This window comes from Chiloscyllium plagiosum, unplaced genomic scaffold (assembly GCF_037043375.1).
Source record: "Chiloscyllium plagiosum isolate Xiang-an unplaced genomic scaffold, Cpla_swu_hap1 HiC_scaffold_18, whole genome shotgun sequence".
In the NCBI taxonomy this organism is placed as follows: domain Eukaryota; kingdom Metazoa; phylum Chordata; class Chondrichthyes; order Orectolobiformes; family Hemiscylliidae; genus Chiloscyllium; species Chiloscyllium plagiosum.
In genome coordinates this window covers 3,145,811-3,170,132 of record NW_028270156.1, presented here as the reverse complement: position 1 = coordinate 3,170,132, position 24,322 = coordinate 3,145,811, and the positions used below count along the sequence as shown (strand labels likewise).

Genomic DNA, 24,322 nt, shown 5'->3' with positions numbered 1-24,322 from the left:
CCATTTGTAGGTGGTGGAAATGGCAGAGGATGATGCGATGTGTCCAGAGGTGGTGGGGTGGAAGGTGAGGACCGGGGGGTTCTGTCCTTGTTGCTGTTGGAGGGATGGGTTTGAGGGTGGAGGTGCGGGAAGTGGATGAGATGCATTGGTGGGCATCATCAACCACGTGGGAGGGGAAATTGCGGTCTTGAAAGAAGGAGGCCATCTGGTATGTTCTGTGGTGGAACTGGTCCTCCTGGGAGCAGATGCAGCGGAGGCAGAGGAATTGGGAATAAGAGACAGCATTTTTACAGGGGGGGGGAGTGTATTGTAGGTAGCTGTGTGTTTGTAGGAAATATCAGCATTGAACCGGTCAATATTGATGGAGATGGAGCGGTCCAGGAAGGGGAGGATGGTGTCAGAGATGGTCCAGGTGAATTTAAGGTCAGGGTGGAATGTGTTGGTGAAGTTGATGAACTGTTCAACCTCATTATGGGAGCACGAGGCAGCGCCAATGCAGTCAACAATGTAGCGGAGGAAAAGATGGAGAGTAGTGCTGGTGTAACTACAGAAGATGGACTGTTTCACATAGCCAACAAAGAGATAGTCGTAGCTGGGGCCCATGTGAGTGCCCATGGCTACCCCTTTCATCTGGAGGAAGTGGGAGGATTCAAAGAAGAAATTATTGAGAGTGAGGACCAGTTCAGCCAAATGAATTAGAATACCAATGGAAGGGTATCAGTGGGGACATTGGGAGAGGAGGAACTGGAGGGCTTGGAGGCCCTGGTCATGGCGGATGGAGGTGTAGAGGGACTGGATGTCCATGGTAAAGATGAGGCATTGGAGGCTAGGGAAACGAAAGTCATGGGGATGAGTTGCAGGGCGTGGATGGTGTCCCGAATGTATGTGAGGGGTTCCTGGACTGGGGGGGATCGGACAGTATTGAGGTAGGTGGAGATGAGTTCGGTGGGGCAGGAGCATGCTGAGATGATAGGTTGGCTGGGGTAGTCAGGCTTGTTGATCTTGGCTAGGAGGTAGAACCGGACGGTGCAGGGTTCCCAAACTATGAGGTTGGAGGCTGTGGGTGAGAGATCCCCGAGGTGACGAGGTTGTGTACAGTCTGGGAGATGATGGTTTGGTGATGGAGGGGTGGGGGGGAGCCCAGATTCAAATTTGCTAATTTTCATACACTCCCTGAATGTTGAAAAAGCTGAAGCCTGAATTACTGAAGCTCAGTGTAACATTTCCATTCACTCTCCTCCCACTTAGCAATAGAACTCCAATTGGCTGCAGTTGAGTAACTTTTATGACCCAGTCTCGCTAGTGCAATAAAATTTATATTCAAACTGTGTTCTTTTGGAGATTCAAAACTGTCAGTGCTCTGCCTCAGCCACGAGGGAATGTTTCATTGCGCAGTAAATGCAGCACTGGATGCGGTCAAGCTAATTGAAGCCTGATGACTGCAGTAATATCTTTTCAACCCCTGCTAAGCCAAGATTGAACAAAAATTGTGAATCTGGCTGCACACCTGACACAAGTGATTACATCCTTTTATCAAATTCTGGTAGCTTTGCACCAAAGAAAATTTGCAAAATAAATGCATTCAAAATCAAACACCACCACCATGTGGAACCTGCTCCATTAAACTAAATGCTCCTTGGGGAAAATCTTTACAAACATAACAACAGGTGAAGGTCATTCAAATCCTTCTGCCAGTTCTGTCTTTCAAGGAGATCATGGCTGACTTGCATCTTCAACAAAATCTGAAAACGCTGAAAAAGCTCAGCAGGTACGGCCGTTTCTGTGGAGAAGGAGAGCCGAGGCAATGTTTCGAGTGCGGTGACCCAGCGGTCCATAGATGCTGCCAGACCTGCTGAGTTTCTCCAGCAATTTCTGTTCTTGTTTTGGATTTCCAGCATCCAGTTTTTTGCTTTATTTTAGTGTATCCTAACTTCATCCAACAACTATGTTTTGTACCCCTGTCTGGAAAACAAGATCTATCACTCTCATATCTGAAATTATATACTAAGATATTTGCATTTAACAACTGCCTGAGGAACAAAGTTCAAAACTTCTACCACTTTTTGAGTGAGGAAGTGTTTTCCAACATCTCTGCTGCAGTCCCTGATTTTGTTTTGGCCGAGACTCTGCAATAGAAAAATATTTAGAGCAAAGCAGGAGAAGGGAAGATTTGATAGCAGTGTTCAAAATCTTGGAGATTTTATGGAGTGCAGAAGGATCATTAATCAAAGGAAGAAGTTTCAAAGGCAATTGACCATGGAATCAGCAAAGACAAGCAAATTGATTTTACACAACAAGTTACCATGACCTGAAATGCACTGGCTGAAAGCAAGTCGGAAACAGTTTCAATAATAACTTACAAATATATTTGGAAAAATATTTCAGAGGCAAGATTTACCAGGCTAGGGTTAAAAATAGGAGAGTGATATTGATTGTAATTCTCTTAAATAGGCAATATAATTGATCTAAGTGACTTATACTCTACAATATCATTCTATTGTAAGAATATGTAAGAATATGTGATTTGTAATTTGTACACAGCAAGCTCCCACAATAGCCATGTGACAATGATCAGACAGTATGCTTTTAAATGATGTTGATGGGCTGTTTTGTGGCACTGTGGTAAAGTTCCTACTCCTAGACTGAGAAGCCTGGGTTCAAGTCCCACCTGCTCCAGAGGTGTTGAATAATATCATTAATCAGAAAACATGGATTGAATATTTTTTAAAAATTCAATGATGTTGATCAAGGATTAAACATTGAACCATTTACAAAAATTAACTCTACTTTAACATTTGACATCCAACCGAGAGGGACCCTAGCTTAATATCTCATTAATAAGTCAGCATCTCCAATAATTCAGTACTGCATTCAGTGCAGGTGATTTTTGCCTTGTTCTAGTCCTGCAGTGGGAACGGAACTCAGTGTCTGGAATGGAAAGCAGGTGTGCGGCTGCCCACTAAGCCCTCGCTGCCACCCAATGAACATTCTACTGGAACAACATTTACCAAGTGACAGGTGCAGGAGTAATTATTACAGAAGGCAATTAGCAGCCCTTTAATCAGACAAAAAAACAAATCCATCAATAACATCTTCCCAAAAATACCTTCAAGAGCAGTGACAAGTGAAGAGGAAGAAACAGTGCTATTGGGCAGGAACCAGGATATTCCTCTTGGCTTCAGATTTCGTACAAGTCCTTCCTCACACAAGTGTCATTTGTCAGTTTATCCCTCATTCTTCCAGTTGTATCTCTATTTCAGGCGGAGAGAGTGTTTGAATCAGCACAAACAGCAGAGTCTCAGTGAGGCTAAGTAATTAATTTACTTAATATTAATATGTGATTGATTCACCTTCAATTCATAAAAGAAGGAACAATGTATCGGAGCTGCACGATATGTGTTGGGTATTGGTTTCACTTGGGGCACTGACAAAGGATGTCGTTACACAAATCCGCTTACTCTCTCACCATCACCATCACCATCACCTCCTGTTTAACTGTCCACGTCAACCTTTAGATCCCAAACTTCCAGCATTTGTTTCGTAACTCTGTTCACCTTTTTCTCTTTCGTAAGACATTCTGAAAATCATATCATCAAGTTTCTGGTCATAGGCCTTAATGTCACTGTCCTTCATATCAGTTCTTGTGCCGTGGTTACATTCCTCCGTATTGAGACTGAGGCAAGTTTGCTATATTTGAGGCAATGAAAGTTGTTGTTGTTATTTGTAATTATTTCCTTTTTGCTGGTTTATTACTGTGAGAATGGAACTTTGGAGAAGGCTGATGCTTTAATGTGATTTTATTGATTGTAAATTTACAATACCCTGGACAATCAGTATCTGTAGATCTATTGGGAGGACAGATTGGAATTTGTTTGTTTTGCTATGGTTAGCTGTCCAGTCTGCAGAACTGGAGGAGGTATATCAGTCTGCCAGCAATCAATGTCTTCAATAAATTGCTGACTGGGCTGTAACAGGAAACATCAAAACTCTGTGGGTTCCTGCTCTCACACACCACCTAGTGGCTAAGTACAAGCTGGGGGGGACAGGCAGTGGGTTCAAACTTGACCCGCTTTCACCTTGTGATAAAATGCTGGACATCTAAAATAGAAATATTAAACATCATAAACCCACGGCAAACCTCTCCGCATCTACAAAAATAAAAGCAAAATACTGCTGATGTTGGAAATCTGATATAAATACAGAAAATGCTGGAGACACTCAGCAGGTCTGACTACTGTGGAGAGAGAAACAGTTAATGTTTCTTCAGCATTTATAAAAGACTGGTTATCCTTTCAACTTTAGAAGTTTTGATAGGTGGGAAAATATCTACATCCAGAACACTAACCAGTGTTCTCTTTTCAGAGACTGATAGGCTTTTTCCCTTTCATTTGTTTCAACTGCATTTCTTGTCAACTTGAAAAACATATTAATTATTTTAATTGACTGGTAGAATTATATTCATTGACCCAACATAACCGCCAGCATAAAATAGCCCAGTGACTGCTGACCCACAAGGGGTGTGCACCACTAAATTAAATGTCATTCAAACTAAAATTGCATTTTCGATGTTAGTTTAAAACCTAATAATCAATATCAACAATGTGAAGTGCTTCCAACGGCACTCATCAATACTGGAAGGGATTAAGGGTCAGTGGGCTCTTTGTGATCTTCTAAAGTTACCCTGTGTGCAAGACTTCAGCAGGGAAATAGGAAATGGTGCATGGGGTTATTTTTAAAGGTAGTGCTGCGTTTTGCTAAGTGCCTCCGGCCATAGCTGCAGTTTTCTAAAACCTTCCCTGGGGACGAAGTGTTGAAAATACGATTTGCGCCCAACCAACTTAGATTGCGATATGACTTTAAATAGAACCTAGTTGTCAACATTACCCAGTGGTACCCAGTGGTCCCTGATGTCTTCAAGCTCAGAAACCATGGAAGGGTGAAACATTTCACCTATTAATTTGCATTGGTAAAGAAACATTCATGCTTACAATAACATTTTAGTGACTTAATCATTAATTTAGATCGCAAGGAAAACTTCATACACTTGTATTGGTAAATTAATGCCTGAGCTTACTAGTCAAAGGATATAATTCTGTCTGGATTGTTTCTGAGTTAAAGGAGACACCAACTGCTATTGTGAAAATGGCCCTTTGGCACTTCAGAACAATTGAACAAGGAGCAGGACTGGAACACTGTCCCTCGAGCCTGCTCTGCCATTTAGTAGCACCCTGGCTGATCTGATTGTAACCTCAAATCCATATTCCTGCCTGGAATTAGAATCCTACAGGATGGAAACAGGCCATTTGACCAACAAGTCCACACTGACCCTCTGAAGAGTATTCCACCCAGACCCATTTCCCTCCCCTATTAATCTACATTTCCCCTAGACTAATGCACCTCGCCTACACATTCTGAACACAATGGGCAATTTAGCATAACTAATTCACCTAACCTGCACATTTTCAGATTGAAGGAGGAGCACCCAGAGGAAACCCACCCAGACACGGGGAGAATGTGCAAACTCCACATAGACAGTTGCCCGAGCATGGAATTGAACCAGGGTGTCTGGCGCTGTGAGGCAGCAGTGCTAACCACTGTGCCACCGTGCCGCCCACATGCTTGCCTTTTACTAATTTCCTTAACAGGAATCTACCTACCTCTGCCTTAAATATATTCAAAGACTCTGCTTCAACTCTCTCTTCTAAATACCTTCTGAGATGAAGTTTTTTGGCCTGATCTCCATTTGAAATGGACACTTTTAAACAGTGAAGCCAAGTTCTTGATTTCCCAGTGAGAGGAAACGTCCTCTCCACCCCATCAAAACTAACAAGTAGTTCATTCTCTTGATTTTTTTTTCTATGCTTTATGAAAGGGAGAAAGATATCTCTAGGTGATGACACCAAGGGCTTAAGGGGATTTAAAACAAATAATAAATCCACCGTGTTGTCCAGTCACTTCGGAAATGATTTCTGAGAGAGTTTATTATAGGAATACTTAATGTAGTTTATTTACAGTCAAGCATAATCTCCATGAAAGTGTTCGTGCAGGAAACTTTCTTTAATCTGAGATGTGGCAACAATTATAAAATAAATCATGCTGATGGAATGTCATATTCAGAAAACTGGAGTCTGCCAGGGATGAGGGGAGATTTGAGACAGTGGAACAATGTGCACCATGGGAGAACAGGTTAACTTTAAATTTAATCAAAGGTTCAAAAATAACTGTGGTCTTAAGTTGAGGCATTAATAACAATTGGCAGTTGATTTGAAACCTTCACAAAGAACACAGAGAGATGTGAGGAAAGTATTCTTTCCTGTCAGAATTAAAGGGGCACAGATCACTTTGCTGCTGGGATTGGGTAACAGTCAGAACACTTTCTTTTTAAAGAAAAACACTAATGAACATTTGACACAGAGAAAGCAAAACTTTTTGAGGATTGATCCAGGGCAATAGGATTCATTTTGATTTGCTTTACTGAAGACCTCGCACAATGGACTAAATGACCCTGTTCTGTGCTGTAAATGTTTCTCAATGCAAGAATTTCAGGGGACAGGATGGACACTAACCAATTTTATTTTATATACAGTATTTGATAATGCTAATTAAGATATCACCTTTATTTTTATATGCTATTAAAGAACTAAACTATTGCTGTTTAATGATTTGGAGGAGCCGGTGTTGGACTGGGGTGTATAAATTTAAAAATCACACAACACCAGGTGATAGTCCAACAGGTTTATTTGGAAGCACTAGCTTTCGGAGCACTGCTCCTCCATCAACCACCACCTGATGAAGGAACAGTTCTCTGAAAGCTAGTGCTTCCAAATGAACCTGTTGGACTGTAACCTGGTGTTGTGTGATTTTTAACACTGCTGTTGAAAGCATTTTTTTCATCAGCCAGCAATGCCCACATTCCATGACAGAATTTTGTTTAAAAGAAATCAAATAATTTTACACAGTTTCAGTTTTCAGTACATTTTCACTGTCTTTTTAAAACAGTAATTTCACAGATAAGTAGGTGACATAGACATGGCATAGAGTATTTGCAGCATTTCTGTTCCCTTGTTTCCTGCCAAGGTGATGGCATCTATGGCAAAGCTCACAGCTTTTAGACAGCTGGTAATCTGGAGAATGTGGGACATTAAATTCTGGAGGATCAGAGTCCATCTGGTTTTCAGTACCATGAGGCATGTATCTCATTCTTGAAACTATTGTAGCCTCGGCCCTGGGCAACTAATTCCCAATGAAGAGCTTTTGCTTGAAACGTTGATTTTCCTGCTCCTCGGATGCTGCCTGACCTGCTATGCTTTTCTAGCACCACTCTAATCTTGGCTTTGGGCAGTCAGTTTTCTCATATTTTAATTCTCTCCATAATGATCATTCAATGATTACAACTAATTTCAACTATTTTAGACAGATTACACATTGGGTCAATCATTTTATTATTTTTTGCTACAACAATGATACACCAAGTCTTGACACAGTTTTACCAAATGCTTCTATTTTAAAAAAGTTGAAGCATTCTAAACATATTTTGACATCCACGGGTACGTTCTAGTCTTCCTTCTTTGTTTCCTATATTGTACCATGACTAATGTTATTTCTTCATCCTCTGGAAACAAGAAGAATCTGCAGCAAAGCACAAAACAGAGAAAAACTTTAATTCAGTAGAACCAACATCAGACGGAGAAAGCATATCAATCCTTAGATATGAAAACTGCTCTCTTATTGGCCACAAATCCTCCTTAGATTACTTAGTGTGGAAACAGGCCCTTCGGCCCAACAAGTCCACACTGACCTGCCGAAGCGCAACCCACCCTTACCCCTACATTTACCCCTTTCACCTAACACTACGGGCAATTTAGCATGGCCAATTCACCTGACCTGCACATCTTTGGACTGTGGGAGGAAACTGGAGCACCCGGAGGAAACCCACGCAGACATGGGGAGAATGTCCTTGTTCTGAGCCTAATACTCAACGGGGACAGAATGCCTGATCAATTTTATTGCTTTTTTTAATCAGTCAAGCAACTATCTATTCATTCTCATTCCCAAGCAAAAAGACAGAATCCTCACATAATGTAATTCTTGCTGTGATCTTGTCGATAGAACCACGATGGTAAAGTCAAAATAAATGCGCATGAGAGTCCAGAGGGAATCCCATTCCTCTGGATCTTTCATTTGAATTAATCCCATTTGAGCTCTGTTTCTGCATTGAGTTCCACTTTTCAGAACAAATGAAATCCTGGACAAAATTCTGAGAGTCACATTTGAGCAGTGTATTACTTATGTTGTAAATTTGCTTAGAAATATCCATATCTATCTTAAGATAGTGTAATTTCTTGAGGTGCAATGAAGTGCAGTTTTTTTCAGATTTCATCCATTTGAGAAAAAAATTGAATGAGTTTTAAAGATATCTGAAAGCCAGTGAAGAGTGTTGCTGATTATTTTTACATTTCCAGCTGTCAAGTTGTCTGATTTATGGGGATCTGGCTGCGATGTGAATAATGGTGGAGAGGAGCATGAGTGCTTTATCACATTAACACCCCATCCCCTTTAAATGCATTTGATTTGTTTTCATAAATGCTAATATATGATTTCCTACTGCTTTTTGTTTATGTTATGCTACTTAAAAATAAATTGAATGCTAAGATTACGTCTCATGAAGTCATTTGCCAGAGGATGTGTTTAGTCATGTGACACTCTTGTATCCTGTTTTTGCATTAATAGGTAATTGTGTCATTTACTGCCCCTCCTGTAAGAATCAGGAGGCAGTTAACAAAATGCAGTCTTTCAAATTGTCAGATTGATTTAATGACACAATTGAAAGCACAGGTTTTAGAAAGATCCTGGAAAACATCACAACCCTGAACCTTGGAGTTGTTAAGCACATATTAAAGCAAACAGTCTGTAAAGGTTTGGTGATCCTTGGAATTCCGGATTTGTGAATTAACCAAGTTTAGGAACTGGCATTTTATCTGACCAACTCAGTCTGTGTACCAGAAAATGAATGTGGTTTGGGAAGAATGCTTCCTAATGTTACGGATTTTTTTTTTTCATGGGACGTGGACTTTGCTGGCTAGGTCAGCATTTGTTGTCCATCTCTAATTGCCCAGAGAGCAGATAAGAGTCAATCACATTCTGTGGGTTTGGAGTTGCATATAGACCAGACCAGATAAGGAATTTATTCACCTAATGAAGCAACTGGCATTCCAGGCGTGGTTCCAATATAGTCCCAAAGTCTTGGCAATGCAGATCACACACAGCATCAATAAAGTAACTTAAGTATTCATTATGTGCCACAAATAGTTCAATCATAGGTCCCGGGAGAATGTGCTTGAGAGAATCCTGAAATTTACAGCTTTTTATTTGAGCCCCTGCATTCAATAGAGTAAGCCCTAGAGGATAGCAGAGGGTTGATGTGATTTTTAAAAAAGATTTGTTCACAAGGTGTGGACATCATTGGCTGAGGCCAGTATTTATTGCCCATCCCTAATTACCGAGAGGGCAGTTTAAATTTAACAGAATTGTTGTGGGACAGAGCGGGGAAGAACAACAGATTTCCTTTCCTAAAGGACATTAGTGAACCAGATGGGCTTTCCGATAATGGTCAACAGTTTCATGGTCATCATTAGACTCTTAATCCCAGATTTTTTTTGCATTGAATTGAAATTCCACTATCTGCCATGGTGGGATTTGAACCCAGTCCCTGAAACATTACCTAGGTCTCTAGGTTAATCATCTGGCGATAATACCTCCCAAAGTAGAGAATGGGCAATTATTGTGTGTCCAGTGAAATGCTTCATGGTGGATAACTCTGACAGATGAGTTCAAATTATGAGACAAGGGCACATCATGGAGGACTTTGGGGACGGCTGTCAATTTTTAGATTTAGATTACTTACAGTGTGGAAACAGACCCTTCGGCCCAACAAGTCCACACCGACCCGCCGAGGCGCAACCCACCCATACCCCTACATTTACCCCTTACCTAACACTACGGGCAATTTAGCATGGCCAATTCACCTGACCTGCACATCTTTGGACTGTGGGAGGAAACCGGAGCACCCGGAGGAAACCCACGCAGACATGGGGAGAATGTGCAAACTCCACACAGTCAGTCGCCTGAGTTGGGAATTGAACCCGGGTCTCTGGCGCTGTGAGGCAGCAGTGCTAACCACTGTGCCACCATGCCGCCCACCAATTTGTTGGTGGATGGTGGATGTGTAATCATTTGAAATATCTCCACTCTGCTGAGCCCACTCAAAACTTCCAGTGTAGATCGAGCAAACTGTTGGAGGATGTTAGCAGCAAGCCAGCTTTAGCAGAGTGACATTCTCATTATGACTGCCTCTAACTTTTCTCTCCTTCATCCAGTATATCTCTGAGGTAGTGCACAATTCCCTCTCACTTGTTACATAGAACATAACACATGACAGCGCAGTAGGCCCTTCGGCCCTTCATGTTGCGCCGAACTATGGAACCAATCTGAAGCCCATCCAACCGACACTATTTCACTTTCATCCATATGTCTATCCAATGACCATTTAAATGCCCTTAAGATTGGTGAGCTTACTCCTGTTGCAGGCAGTGCATTCCATGCCCCTACTAATCTCTGAGGAAAGAAACTAACTCTGACGTCTGTCCTATATCTATTACCCTCAATTTAAAGCTATATCCCCTTGTGCTAGCCATCACCATCCAAGGATAAAGGCTCTTACTGTCCACCCTATCTAATCCTCTGATTATCTTCTATGTCTCAATTAAGTCACCTCTCAACCTTCTTCTCTCTAACGAAAATGGCCTTAAGTCCCTCAGCCTTTCCTCATAAGACCTTCCCTCCATACCGGGCAACATCCTAGTAAATCTCCTCTGAAGCCTTTCCAAAGCTTCCACATCCTTCCTATAATGCGGTAACCAGAACTGTATGCAATACTCCAAAAGTAGCCGTACCAGAATTTTGTACAGCTGCAGCATGACCTCATGGCTACGAAACCCAATTCCTCTACCAAGAAAAGCTAACACACTGTACGCCTTCTTAACAACCCTATCAACCTGTGTGGAAACTTTCACGGATCTATGTACGTGGACACAGAGATTTCTCTGCTCATCTACACTACCAACAATTTTACCATTAGCCCAGTACTCATTATTCCTGTTGCTCCTTCCAAAGTGAATCTCTTCACACTTTTCCACATTAAACTCCATTTGCCACCTCACAACCCAGCTCTGCAGCTTATCTGTGTCCCTCTGTAACCTACAACATCCTTCCGCACTTTCCACAACTTCACCAACTTTAGTGTCATCCGCAAATTTATTCACCCATCCTTCTATGCCCTCATCCAGGTCATTTATAAAAATGACAAACAGCAGTGTGCTTTTCAAATCAGAGACATGCAGACTGATATTGTCAAGTTATACGGAATAATTAATTTACAGGAAAACCCTACCCCGCCCCATTCCACCCAGCCAAGCCAAGAGACCAAGGCAAAATTGTGTCTATCAGAGCTATATCCCAGAACGCCACCAACCCCTGGGGTAGAGAAGTTGATGGATTCACTTTAAGAGGAGAATTTCTCCATCCTCTGAGTCCTAACTGAACTGATCCTGAGGTGGTGCCTCCCTGTTCTCGATTTCAAGTCCTAGAGAGACTACCTCTCAGTGTAGACCTTCTCAAGCCCCTTCAGAATCTAGTTTATCCCAATGAGATTATCTCTCATCTTTCTGATATGTTTTTCATCAAACTGTTTGGAGATGTTGTTACACATCACTGGTGCAGAGGGACTTGAACCTAGACTTCTGAGCTCAAAGGTAGGGACACTACCACTACATTAGAAAAACCCTCTCCCTCCCATTTTCCTAAATTCCAGATAACATGAGCTCAATTTACACAGCCTCATGTCATTGAACAGGGAATTCTCTTGGAGTCTGGCAGCTTGGTGATTGCTTGCCCTGACCATTCAGGTCAGGTTTCACCATGAAAGGAGTTGTCTTTGTTTTGTTTTAAATCTCTCCAATGTGTGGTATCTTGTGACTTTAATTTCACTGATTGAGGAGTAAATGGCTTTGGCCTGTGTGTGTAAAGGAGACAAGGCTGCATCAAGCTCAGTGCCCCATTGCTTTGTGCAGCATTCTCCTCAGCCACTGTCAATGAGAAGCTTGGCTCTGTGACTTCCCTAACCCTGTCCTTAACCCTAACCTTGACCCAAACTTTAACTCAATTCCTAACCCTATCCCTACTTGGGCCCTAATCCTAAACCTATCCCTAGTCCTGACTCTGACCCTCTCACAGGAGGGTAACAGGTGTTTCAGAGCTGGTGTGAGGAATAACAGCATCAGGTGACAGACAATGAAGTATTGCCTTGTTTTGTTTTAAATCGGGGATAACTGGGTAATAACACACATTTGAGAACCAACTCAGCAGCTTGTTCCAGTGATCAGGAAAAGGAATGCTATTGTATGGGGTGATTTTCTTCCTCCCCCCAGCCGAGATTAGTAACAAATTCGGAGTGCAGAGCTATATGAATAAGCGATGGATGTGCTGAGATATTTGAAGGCACCCAGTTAGCTGTTTGCAAGGGAGGATGTTTGTGATCTGTGTAATGGAAAGCGGTCCCACAGAAAGAGCTCTCATGAGGGATGGTAATAAAGTGGGCGGGTGACATGAGCAGATGCTAATTGTTCAATTATACAACCAGGAGTAGCTTCTAGTGCCTGGGATTACAGCAGCACCTTCTCTCCCACAAACAGGAGCAGGAGGACAGCACTGGCCATGCATCCATAACCACTAAACACCCTCTCAAAGTCAGTGCTGAGCTGAGGTTTCAGCTATTCTCCCAACCAGAAGTCTGGCACCAAGGGTCTCCTTTAGCATGGCAGCTTAATCAGGTCGAGCCGGTAGTCCCAAGAAAGTTCTGATTCTGAGGAGATGGCCGCTCGCCCAGCTGAGAATTTCACCACTGACTCCGAGCAAGCTCCAGACGGGGACACTCCAGGAAACCAGCCATTGGCAGAGGAGACTCCAATCTCTCCTTCGCCAAACAACCAGAATTCTGCCGCCCAGGAGCTGGTGAACGCGGATCCAGGGATCCAGGATGATCCAGGCAGCCAGGTTCCGTCCGGGAAGGAGCAGCTCAATGAAGTGACGCCTCCTGAGGAGGTTATTGTAAGTGAACACTGTCAGTTCCCTCCAGCAACAAAGCTAGTTTCATAACTCCTGAAAAGTTGTTTTCTTTCTCTAATCCTAATCCCTTCTCTTTTGGGGGTCTATTTAGTATAACCCAATAGATTGACGCTATGTTTGGAGGTAAAGGTTGGGAGTCTGGAAGGTCAGAATTACCATTGAAGTACCGCTGGGTTAGAAATCCGAAATAAAAACAAACTCAGCAGCAACTGTGCAGAGAGAAACAGAACAAAATAACAGAACGGTCACTGGATTTGAAATGTTAACTTTTTTGGTTTCAGAGCTAGATAAGGGAACTCTTCTGACTTTTAAAAAAAAAATCTTTTGTTTCAAAGTTGCCTTCATTCTGTTATATCTCTCGATCAGGAATCGATAGTCCTTTCCAAACACGTTTTTCTCCTTTTCGACACTATCTCTGTCCTAACACTGATACACTCAGTAATATTGAGGGCATCTGACCTGCCTTTTTGTTGGTCTCTTTAATGTCCAGGCCACATTTCTTCTACAAATTAAGCCCCCGACCCCCTTGAGCAAAGCTGTAGTGTCCACTGCCAGGTATCCTGTCTTAACAGATCTTTTGACCCAGAGAATAACACAACTATATCGCTATCATTGGTCGCTCACTCCTTTTGCTCATGTTTTGAGAAAACAAAATGTTTCTCACAACTTCATGCGCACTCGGAAGTAATCATGTTAAATAAATAAAATACACTTTATATTTAAGATTTAGACTCCAAAATTGAGTTCCTTTTGCTGAATGAAAGCTGCACACTTCCTTCAGTGAGTATTACCGAGTAGTCGAGTGTGTTGCTGGAAAAGCACAGCCGCTCATGCAGCATCCGAGGAGCAGGAGAATCGACGTGTCACGAATAAACCCTTCACCAGGAAACGTCGATTCTCCTCCTCGGATGCTGCATGAGCGGCTGTGCTTTTCCAGCAACACACGTTTTGACTCTTACCACCAGGGTGCTGTCAATTTGTGCTTTTTTTTTTAGCATGTATCAGAATCTGCTATCATATGTTTTTGTTGAAATGAGCAAGTCAAAAACTACACAAATGTAGTGAACGCTTGTTTCCTGCAGCATCTAAGGATGTAGTAATGAGAAACTAGGTGGGAATACTGTATAGTGTATTTCCGAAAAACATGGATGGTGCATGAGATACTGTTGAACTGCAGCTGATGTTCAATAGCAGCGGTTTGAGGCTACAATGTTATAATATCATTGCACTTCTCCCAAATACGATGTAACATATTATGCTCAGGTAATGTTTGTGAGATGAATGACTGATAGCATCACGATTTCATGATAAACACTACTTCCTTTTTGTTTTTCTCTAATGCCCATAAGAGGCAACTGTTACCTGGCACACTCCACTGATTTGAAATTAATTTCACCACCACTAAAATATCATTCTATACTCCGTGAACACGAGTAATTTGTGAGGGGTTAAGACCTTGCATTTAAAAAAAAGGAAAAATCAAATTAATGTAGTTATTAATGACCCAGATATTGAGGCCAGAGGTGGTACATTACATTATTTTCTTGACGCCTGTTTAACTACAATCTAGCTTTGCCTAATGCTGTTTTTAAATGTCTTCGAGTCATAGAGATGTACAGCACGGAAACACCCTTCAGTCCAACCTGTCCATGCTGACCAGATATCTCAACCCAATCTAGTCCCACCTGCCAGCACCGGGCCCATATCCCTCCAAACCCTTCCTATTCATATACCCATCCAAATGCCTCTTAAATGTTGCAATTGTACCAGCCTCCACCACATCTTCTGGCAGCTCATTCCATACACGTACCACCCTCTGTGTGAAAAAGTTGCCCCTTGGGTCTCTTTTATATCTTTCCCCTCACCCTAAACCAATGCCCTCTAGTTCTGGACCCAAGGAAAACGAACTTGGCTATGTACCCTATCTATGCCCCTCATGATATCACAAACCTCAAAGGTCACCCCTCAGCCTCTGACATTCCAGGGAAAACAGCCCCAGCCTATTCAGCTTCTCCCTATATCTCAAACCCTCCAACCCTGGCATATCCTTGTAAATCTTTTCTGACCCCTTTCAAGTTTCACAACATCCTTCGTATAGCTGGGAGACCAGAATTGCACACAATATTCCAATGGTTGCCTAACCAATGTTCTGTACAGCTGCAACATGACCTCCCAACTCTTGTAGTCAATATTCTGACCAATAAAGGAAAGTATACCAAATGCCGCCTTCACTATCCTATCTACTTGCGACTCCACTTTCAAGGAGCTATGAACCTGCACTCCAAGGTCTCTTTGTTCAGCAACTCTCCCTCAGACCTTACCATGAAGTGTATAAGTCCTGCTAAGATTTGCTTTCCCAAAATGCAGCACCTCTCATTTATCTAAATTAAACTCCATCTGCCACTTCTCAGCCCATTGGCCCATCTGGTCCAGATCCTGTTGTAATCTGAGGTAATCCTCTTTGCTGTCCACCACACCTCCAATTTTGGTGTCACCTGCAAACTTACTAACTGTGCCTCTTATGCTCGCATCCAAATCATTTATGTAAATGACAAAAAGTAGAGGACGCAGCACTGATCCTTGTGGCACTCCACTGATCACAGGCCTCCAGTCTGAAAAACAACCCTCCACCACCACCCTCTGTCTTCTACCTTTGAGCCAGTTCTATATCCAAATTTGAAACTTTATTGCTGGAACAGCACAGCAGGTCAGGCAGCATCCAGGGAACAGGAGATTCGACGTTTCGGGCACAGGCCCTTCTTCAGGGCCTGAAGAAGGGCCTGTGCCCGAAACGTCGAATCTCCTGTTCCCTGGATGCTGCCTGACCTGCTGTGCTGTTCCAGCAATAAAGTTTCAACTTTGATCTCCAGCATCTGCAGACCTCACTTTCTCCCTATATCCAAATGGCTAGTTTTCCCTGTATTCCATGAGATCTAACCTTGCTAATCAGTCTCCCATGGGGGACCTTGTCGAATGTCTTACTGGAGTCCATATAGATCACATCTTCTGCTCTGCCCTCATCAATCTTCTTTGTTCAAAAAAAGTCAATCAAGTTTGAGAGACATGATTTCCCACGCACAAAGCCATGTTGACTATCCCTAATCAGTCCTTGCCTTTCCAAATACACGTACATCCTGTCCCTCAGGATTCCCTCCAATAACTTGCCCACCACTGAGGTCAGGCCCACTGGTCTGTAGTTCTCTGGCTTGTCCTTACCACTCTTCTTAAACAGTGGCACCATGTTTGCCAACCTCCAGTCTTCCGGCACCTCACCTGTGACTATCGATGATACAAATATCTCAGCAAGAGGCCCAGCAATCACCTTTCTAGCTTTCCACAGAGTTCTCGGGTACACCTGATCAGGTACTGGGGATTTGTCCATCTTTAACCGTTTCAAGACATCCAGCACTTCCTCCTCTGTAATCTGGACATTTTGCAAGATGTCACCATGGAACTAAAATGAGACCAAATCTGTATGTGGTACTGTATTAGGAAAAAAATACTGACCAGACGCTGGTTATAAAGAGCCGCCTAGACTCGGAGTGAAGATGCAGAGAGGCTTTAGGACCAGCCTTGACTATTCATAGTGGAGTGATTTAAATCTTTGAAGGAACACAGGTATTTGAGTGTGGCAGGACATTGGCAGGTTTGAGATAGACTTCATACTGGTCCAGCTACACTTCCAGTTTTGTTCCATGACTGCCTGGAAAGGAATGTTATTTAGTATGGCAAGGTCAAAGGTGTAATTTCTGATTGAATTATTGAAACTTTTAATTCACCTGATCAACCAGATGATGACCTCACTCTGGAGTAGGTGGGAGATGAACCTGGGCCTTCTGGTCCAGAGATAGGGACATTACCACTGCATCTCTCAAACTCCCTGAAAAGCTGCAGTTATACTGCAGTTCTGGAGTCGTGGCTACACATGAGCAAAAATTGAACATAAAAGTAAGGAACAGGCCATTCAGCCCCTCAAGCCAGCTCTGTCATTCAATACAATCATGGGCTGATCTGATGGTGACCTCCAATCTGCATTCTTGTCTACCCTGGACATCCTTTCACTCCTTAACAAGCCACCTCTGCCTTAAAAAAAAGTTCAAGAACTCTGCTTCAGTTTCAGGAAATCTATCTTAAATCTCATTTTACTTTGTCCCCATGTTACATCAGGCCTTGTAATTGGATCTTATTGATATCTGTGCCAAGTTGGAAAAGTAAATCTAACCAATGGGTTGGGTTTATATTGCACAATGTATTTACAGAGCAGCGGAGCTAGTCTGTCAGCGCAGTGTCTTTTCAGCTGTTGACAATTTGTTTCAATCCTACCCAGAAGGGAATAAGATCCCGAAGAGGCCTGAGGCCTTTTAGCACACTTGACCTCTCTTCTCAACAGCAACTTGACCTCTCCGTTCAAGAGAGACTTGCCAATTTCCCGTTGTAGGGGCCACCTATTTCTTCAAACGATGTCAATGAGCTGCTCTCACCCATCTGTGTTGGAAACCTACCTCTGATAAGAAATACTTCCTAATTCATATATTGAGTGAGCCATTCGCAACCTTGAAACTGTGCCCTTTTGAGATGCACTGATAGGTGTTTTTTTTTCACTACTTTTTCTTAAATATTTTTATCAAATTTTCTTGAGGTTTTAAATGTTACAAACCTATGAATTAGGAGCAGGGGTGGGCCATTTGGCCTTTTGAATTTGCCCTGCTGTTTGCTAGGAAGAATACTAGTTAATCAAAGCCTGTTTCCAAAGCTGCTGATGCTCCTGGTCCCAGGACCAGCTTGTTGCTGTCCTCTATATATTACCTTCAGGGCCCAAGTGGCACCCTTGTACCACCTCAATATTTACTGTAGTGATGTGGCAAGGCACTGTACAGCATCAGTGTGGTCTCTGTGGATTTAAACTGGGTCACGGTATTCTTATGATTCTACCTGATGGACAAGTCACATCAGAGTGAGAGACCATAAAATGTATTCTTATAGTTTTCTATTGTGATTGGTCACTGGCAAACATTCACAAGAGGCTGCCAATGTACTTTTCAGAAAGAACATGTCTATGACCACAAAGTGTACATATTACACTAGACAATAACAATGGGAACAATTTCATTACAAAGTTATTCCAACAACAGCCTCAGACATTTGAACCTCAGTGAGGAATCACACTAAAACTTGTTGTTCAGCTGCAATTGGTTTCCTTTTGGCAAATGTTTGCATATTACCATAAAATTTCTTCAGATAATGTCTCTTCCCAGGCCCCAAGACAATAAGTTAACTCCTCTCACTATGACTTAACATGGGCTTCTAAGCTGATGTCTTCAGCAGTCTTAAGATATCCTCTTCTGCAAAACCCCCACAGCCTCTGCCTCTGGAACCACATTCTTAATGAACTCTAAGGAGGTCAAAACATCTCTGTAGTCCTGTTCAGAGACAGTGAATACCAACAGCACCTCTGCTGTTTTGGACCTTTTCCCACACCCCAACCCCTATTTGGTGTGAACTGGCTTGTATCTGTTGCTCGCGCGCTCTCTAGTGTGACTTTCTGACTTTTTTGAAAAATGTTTATTTCACTAAAGTGTAATCCTACATCCCCCTCTAATGTTTCTTTCTGCTCTGATGTTTGTGTGGGATAGCAGCTCTTGTTGGAAGTCAATGTATTAGGATAAGGGGGCAGCAACTTTAAAACCGAGCTGAGGAGACACTACTTCTCCCAAAGGGTTGTGAATCTGTGGGACTCACTACCTCCAAGTGCAATAGATGTTGGGACAGTCAGAAATTTAAGGAGGGGTTAGACAAATTTTTAATTAATAAGTTGAAGGGATATGGGGAAAATGGGAGTGAGGGGCATATCGGCCATGGTTGAACAGCGGAGCAGACCAATGGGCTGAATGGCCTAATTCTGCTCCTATATCCTACCAACTTATGTTGGTTGTGCAGGGGGGTCTCCAAGTGGCTAAGCAGCTTAGAGGAAATGCTGGTTTTAAAAACAGATTTTAGCTTACCTCCATTTCAGAATGGAATATCCGAGCACCTCTTCTGCTTTGAGTTTTTTCTGTTTTATAATTTAGATCCAAACAGCATTGCATCAGGTAACACTTTTAGATTGTTCCAAGGTTTTCTTTGCTAAATGCTGTGCTCCCGGTTTTCACGTGCCTTCTCTATTTCTGCATTGTGATATGGTGCACAATTTTACATTTGTATTCCCATTTGTCAGTCCATTATTTCAAACCCTGCCGAGCTCAGTTTATAAATTCTGGCAGGAACATCCAAGTTCTACTTTTTACCTCCTCCAGCTTGTCTGAATTTAAACTGCCTTGTGCTTCAGGTCACAGATATAAACAGAGCTGGTGCTTTTGGAAGAGGGGAAGTGATGGCTGAATGGTGGTAGTGTTGGACTGTTAATCTAGGTTGCAAGGTCACTTTATGTAATCCCTTACCCAGAATCTTTCTACATGACACATACACTCAATGGCAAGACTCTCTCTCCCTTTCTCCCCTCCTCTCAACGTTCATCGAAGATGGGTTTTTATTTTTGAAACGCCTGCAAATCTGACCTTTCTAAATGTTTGGCAGTCACATTTATTATGTTAGTTTTTTTTCACATGTAGTTATAGTTTTAGTTGTGATTATTGGTTTGATCTCAAATCAATCTGAACTTGTAAGGGGTGCAGCAATGCTGTACTGTATAATGAAATATAGGAGCTGTTTTCATCCTGTACTCTCTGGGAGCCTTGGTGTTCATTACTTCCCTTTTAAAATGTTTCTCAAATGTTCACCTTTCCTTCTCAAAATACCAGATCATTTAGTTGGTCAGATTTGGAGAATGTGTTGGTTTCCAGACTATTTGAAACCACAATCATCACTGCTTAGAAATATTTTTGATATTGTATTTGTGCCTTCCCTCTAACTTGAAAAAAATTTAGAAAATAGCCTTTTATTCCATTTTAAGCTGTTTCCTCTTCCTTCATGGACTGTGGCAGTTCAAGAAGGCAGCTCATCCTCACCTTCTCAGGGGACAACTAGGGATGACTCAGCCAGTGACACCCATGACCCACAAATGAATTTTCCTAAATGAATTATAACTTGCAGTAGAAGCTCTGGTCCCATTTTGTTTCTGATGCAGTTTGAGATTTGAACTGAGCATCAAAATAGCTTAATAAATCTGAATATCATGTCTAAACTATTGTTTTAATGCATCCTTTTTTTAAAAAAAAGTTTAGAATTTGTATATCCATACACACACACAACTGGTAGTGTATACCATGAAACCAATATTGATTTGTCATGAAACCATCCTGTGCATGAATGTCCTTTTTTTTTATTTAAAAGGACGAAAATTTGTTGCCTTTCCCTGATCTGGTCTGCATGTGATTCCAGATCCCAGCAATGCAGTAGATTCCTCTGAGAGGCCTAACAAGCCACTCTGTTAAGGATGGGCAGTAAATGTTGACCCAGCCAGCAATGCCTGTGTCCCATGAAAGATTAAAGAAAACCAGCCAGACCCAGGAAGGAGATTTCCTTTGTGACCCTTTTTTTTTGGGACAAGGAAATGAAGCTCTGTCAGAAATTTAACAATGTAAAAGGGAGAGACACACCCCTTCACTAAAGGGATTTTGAGAGCTTAAATATCTGACCAGCTATCTCTTTATCTGGCTCGTGTCATTAGTTTTGTATAGACCCCATTCCCTTAAGATGCTATAAATAGAAGTTGTAGGAATTTGGGCTTAGGGCTCATAGGCAGCTGGAGGGATAAAGATACAGTGGACTGGAGATGTATTTGCCCAACTTTGACTTCAGGAGCACAAATCCTTGTAGGGCTGGCTGTAGGGGCTTCAAGGTGATGGGGATGAGGTTGCAATGCCACAGTGATCTGAACAGCCTATTTCGGATGATGCTCCTGGATATGTGCCTCTACTCCACATTCAGCCAACAGCAATGTAACCTTTGAAAAGCCACACTTCCGTATGAAGACATTCTCTCTTTTTCTTCCCCCTCCCCCACCCCTTCTGTTTTTTTTGTTTTAGGTTTTGAACACTGTTCCTGCAGACCAGGATCTTAAAAAACCAAATGGTTTGTATTTACAAGATGGAAAACGTCATGTGGATTATGTGCTGGTGTATCAGTATAAGAAAGCCAACCGCAAGGGGCTCAGCTCCCGCCAGCAGAGTACAGTTGGTGGCTCTCAGCAGGATCAGACTGAGCCTCCTCTCCAGCCCTCCGAGTTTCCGGATGATGACCGGAAAATGCGCAGAGAAGAGTTTGAACTAAACCTTATTGAATCTGGATTGGAACTGGAAAGTGATGAAGAGGTAATATTGCACTCCTTCAGATCAATGCAAAGATCAGTGCGATGTTCAAGATTGTATTGGATGATTATTCATTTGAAATATTCACACACTTCAGGAAAAGGCTGGAGATGAGGAATGTTCATTTAACAAGCTGGTGCAGGCTCAGTTGGGCGAATGGCCTCCTGAATAGTAACCGTTCTATGACTCTGTGCTGACCTATCTCAAAACCAAAACACTGATTAGGTTAGTTGGAGGATATATATTCCTCTTTGGGCAGGAGGGGTCTGGGGGGAGCCAGTTAGCTCAGTTGACTCTACACCTAGGGGTTTGCCAACAACATGGGGTTTGATCCCTGCTTCAGTGATTCCTCTCCTCCACCATCACCACTGAAATCCCCCAAGAGCCCTGGTTTAACAACCCTTGACTGCTCAACAATAATACATGAAGATTGGCTTCATGATACCTGTGATATTCAGGTCTAGCCACTCAGCTGATGCTGATGTGAAACAATAAATGTAGTGTTCTCCCACTATTGGAAACCTTTTGATTATTGTGGCAAATCTTTAAATATAAATCTGTAGCTCACTTTCTGATTCACAATCTAATATAGCAATACTCCTGGAATATGCAAAATGAAACTGAGTCACTGTCTAACACAGTTCACAAAGATATTTATTTAGCTGAGCTACTTTGCAATTGTGATTAAATAGGTTAGGGCCAGAAGCAATCTATTCCATATTTTCATCAGATGGACAGCTCTTTAACCTATTTCAATGAATATAAGTGAGCGTGTTTATTTTACTTTTTCCCCATCCTGAGTGACCAAAATCATCCTCCACTGTCATACAGCAGTTAGGATTATTGTGTTTAAAGTGAAGAAGGCCGTAAGCTAAATGTAATTGAGCCTTGTCACATTAAATAATTAAGGTGCTCACAAATAATTGCAATAGGTTAAACTAGAGTTTTTATACTGTAGTTAAGTCTTTAACTAGGGCTGTTTAGTGCATTGTGTTGTCAGTTCACATTGGATTCCCAAACATGATGGACAGAAGTGAATTCCAGTAAGGGGTGGGTGGGGAGCATGATGCTTCACTGACAGCACTCCATCAGCATTAACATTTGCTCTGCAGCAGATTCATTCTGAAACAATTTGCGACGGTTTGAATCCCTTGTAAAACCAGTACCTAAATACTGCACTAAGCTGATGTCTCTGACCACTTCAGAGACACCGCCCCTCCAAGTGAACTTGGCCTATCAGCATCTGGAGTTGGCCTGAGTTTGTGCATACTCCATTTATTTAACCAACATAATATTGCAGTTTGTAGCAATTCATGGAACTATCTGATTCCAAGAAACCTTTGCAAAAAAAACAACTGGCTTGGTGAACCAACCAACAACTCCAACCCTCCAATTCTTCAACCAACTCATGATCAATTTGTTGCCAAAACCCTTGGTCTGCTTCGTGGAACTTGAGTGCGAAAGGGGGAGGGGGGTGCAGTAGTGTGTAGTAATATTTTTAAGAACATGCATTTCCTCTCCACTAAAGATTCCCTACCTCCCTCACTTACCCCATCTCCCTCTGCAACCCCCCTCCCCTCCCCTCCCCACACTGTGATATCTCTCACCTTGCTGAAGCCCCAGCTGATGGTCTATACACTCATACGTATTTCTCTTCCCAGATGGAAGATATGGGTATATGAAATAAATTGATATTAAATTTTAGACAATGCATGTTAAGGACATAGTACAAGCCTTTGTAGCCTATTTTTTAAATTTCAAGGGTTTCTTTTCTACTGTTCAAAACCTGGTTATGATGTGTGATCTAACTGATCTAATGTGAGCTATAACTGAAAAAGAAATCTCCACTCTTCCACTTGCTCAAAATAAAACTAATGTTGACTGTTCTGGAATATTCCGCTGCTCGCTCCTTCCTTCCTGGTTGATCCATTTGGAAAACTATTTCAGACGTCCTCTTCCACATTAACAGCTGGTAATCCCCCTTCCATCACTACTCTGTGAGCAAGCATCCTGATGGGTCTAGCACATTGAAGATTGAATTGATGTTACAGAATTCATGCAGCAGCTTTTCTGTTTCATGAATTTTGATCACTTCTTTTTCCTCACAAGCTTATTCCTCAGTTCAAAGATCTGCAGGTTAGATAGGCCATGTTAAATTGTCCCATAGTGTTCAAGATGTGCAGGCTAGGTGGATTAGCTATCTTCCCCTCTGACTGCCCCTTCTCCCACCTCCAACACACCCCATCCACCTGGATACCCCGTGCTGGCCTCTTACCCGCCCTCGATCTCTTCATAGCCAACTGCCGCTGCGACATTAACCGCCTCAATCTCTCCACCCCTCTCACCCCCTCCAACCTCTCACCCTCGGAACGTACAGCCCTCCACTCCCTCTGTTCCAACCCCAACCTCACTATCAAACCAGCAGACAAGGGAGGCGCGGTGGTAGTTTGGCGCACCGACCTTTACACCGCTGAGGCTAAACGCCAGCTCGCAGATATCTCCTCCTACTGCCCCCTTGATCATGACCCCACCTCCCACCACCAAACCATCATCTCTCAGACCATCCGTAACCTCATCAAATCAGGGGATCTCCCATCCACCGCCTCCAACCTCATAGTCCCACAACCCCGCACTGCCCGTTTCTACCTCCTGCCCAAAATCCACAAACCTGACTGCCCCGGCCGACCCATTGTCCCAGCCTGCTCCTGCCCCACTGAACTCATCTCTGCATACCTCGACACAGTCCTGTTCCCCCTTAGTCCAAGAACTCCCCACCTACCTTCGGGACACCACCCACGCCCTCCACCTCCTCCATGATTTTCGCTTCCCTGGTC

The 24,322-nt window shown here is 42.6% G+C and overlaps 1 protein-coding gene across 15 annotated transcripts in view; it reads left to right on the top strand.

Moving 5' to 3' along the window:
• The window catches only part of ano1a (anoctamin 1, calcium activated chloride channel a), a 228,939-nt gene that overhangs the window by 27,981 nt on the left and 176,636 nt on the right, over window positions 1-24,322 (top strand). For 13 of the 15 annotated variants that reach the window (XM_043705340.2, XM_087996250.1, XM_043705343.2 and 10 more), the window contains exon 3: window positions 21,207-21,491. The exons of 1 other annotated variant lie outside the window; for it this stretch is intronic. In XM_043705340.2, coding sequence (XP_043561275.2) covers window positions 21,207-21,491 — 285 coding nt within the window. Of the gene's footprint in view, window positions 1-12,790; window positions 13,165-21,206; window positions 21,492-24,322 lie in introns of those variants that run through there. One more of the 15 variants, XM_043705341.2, reaches the window with a different exon arrangement.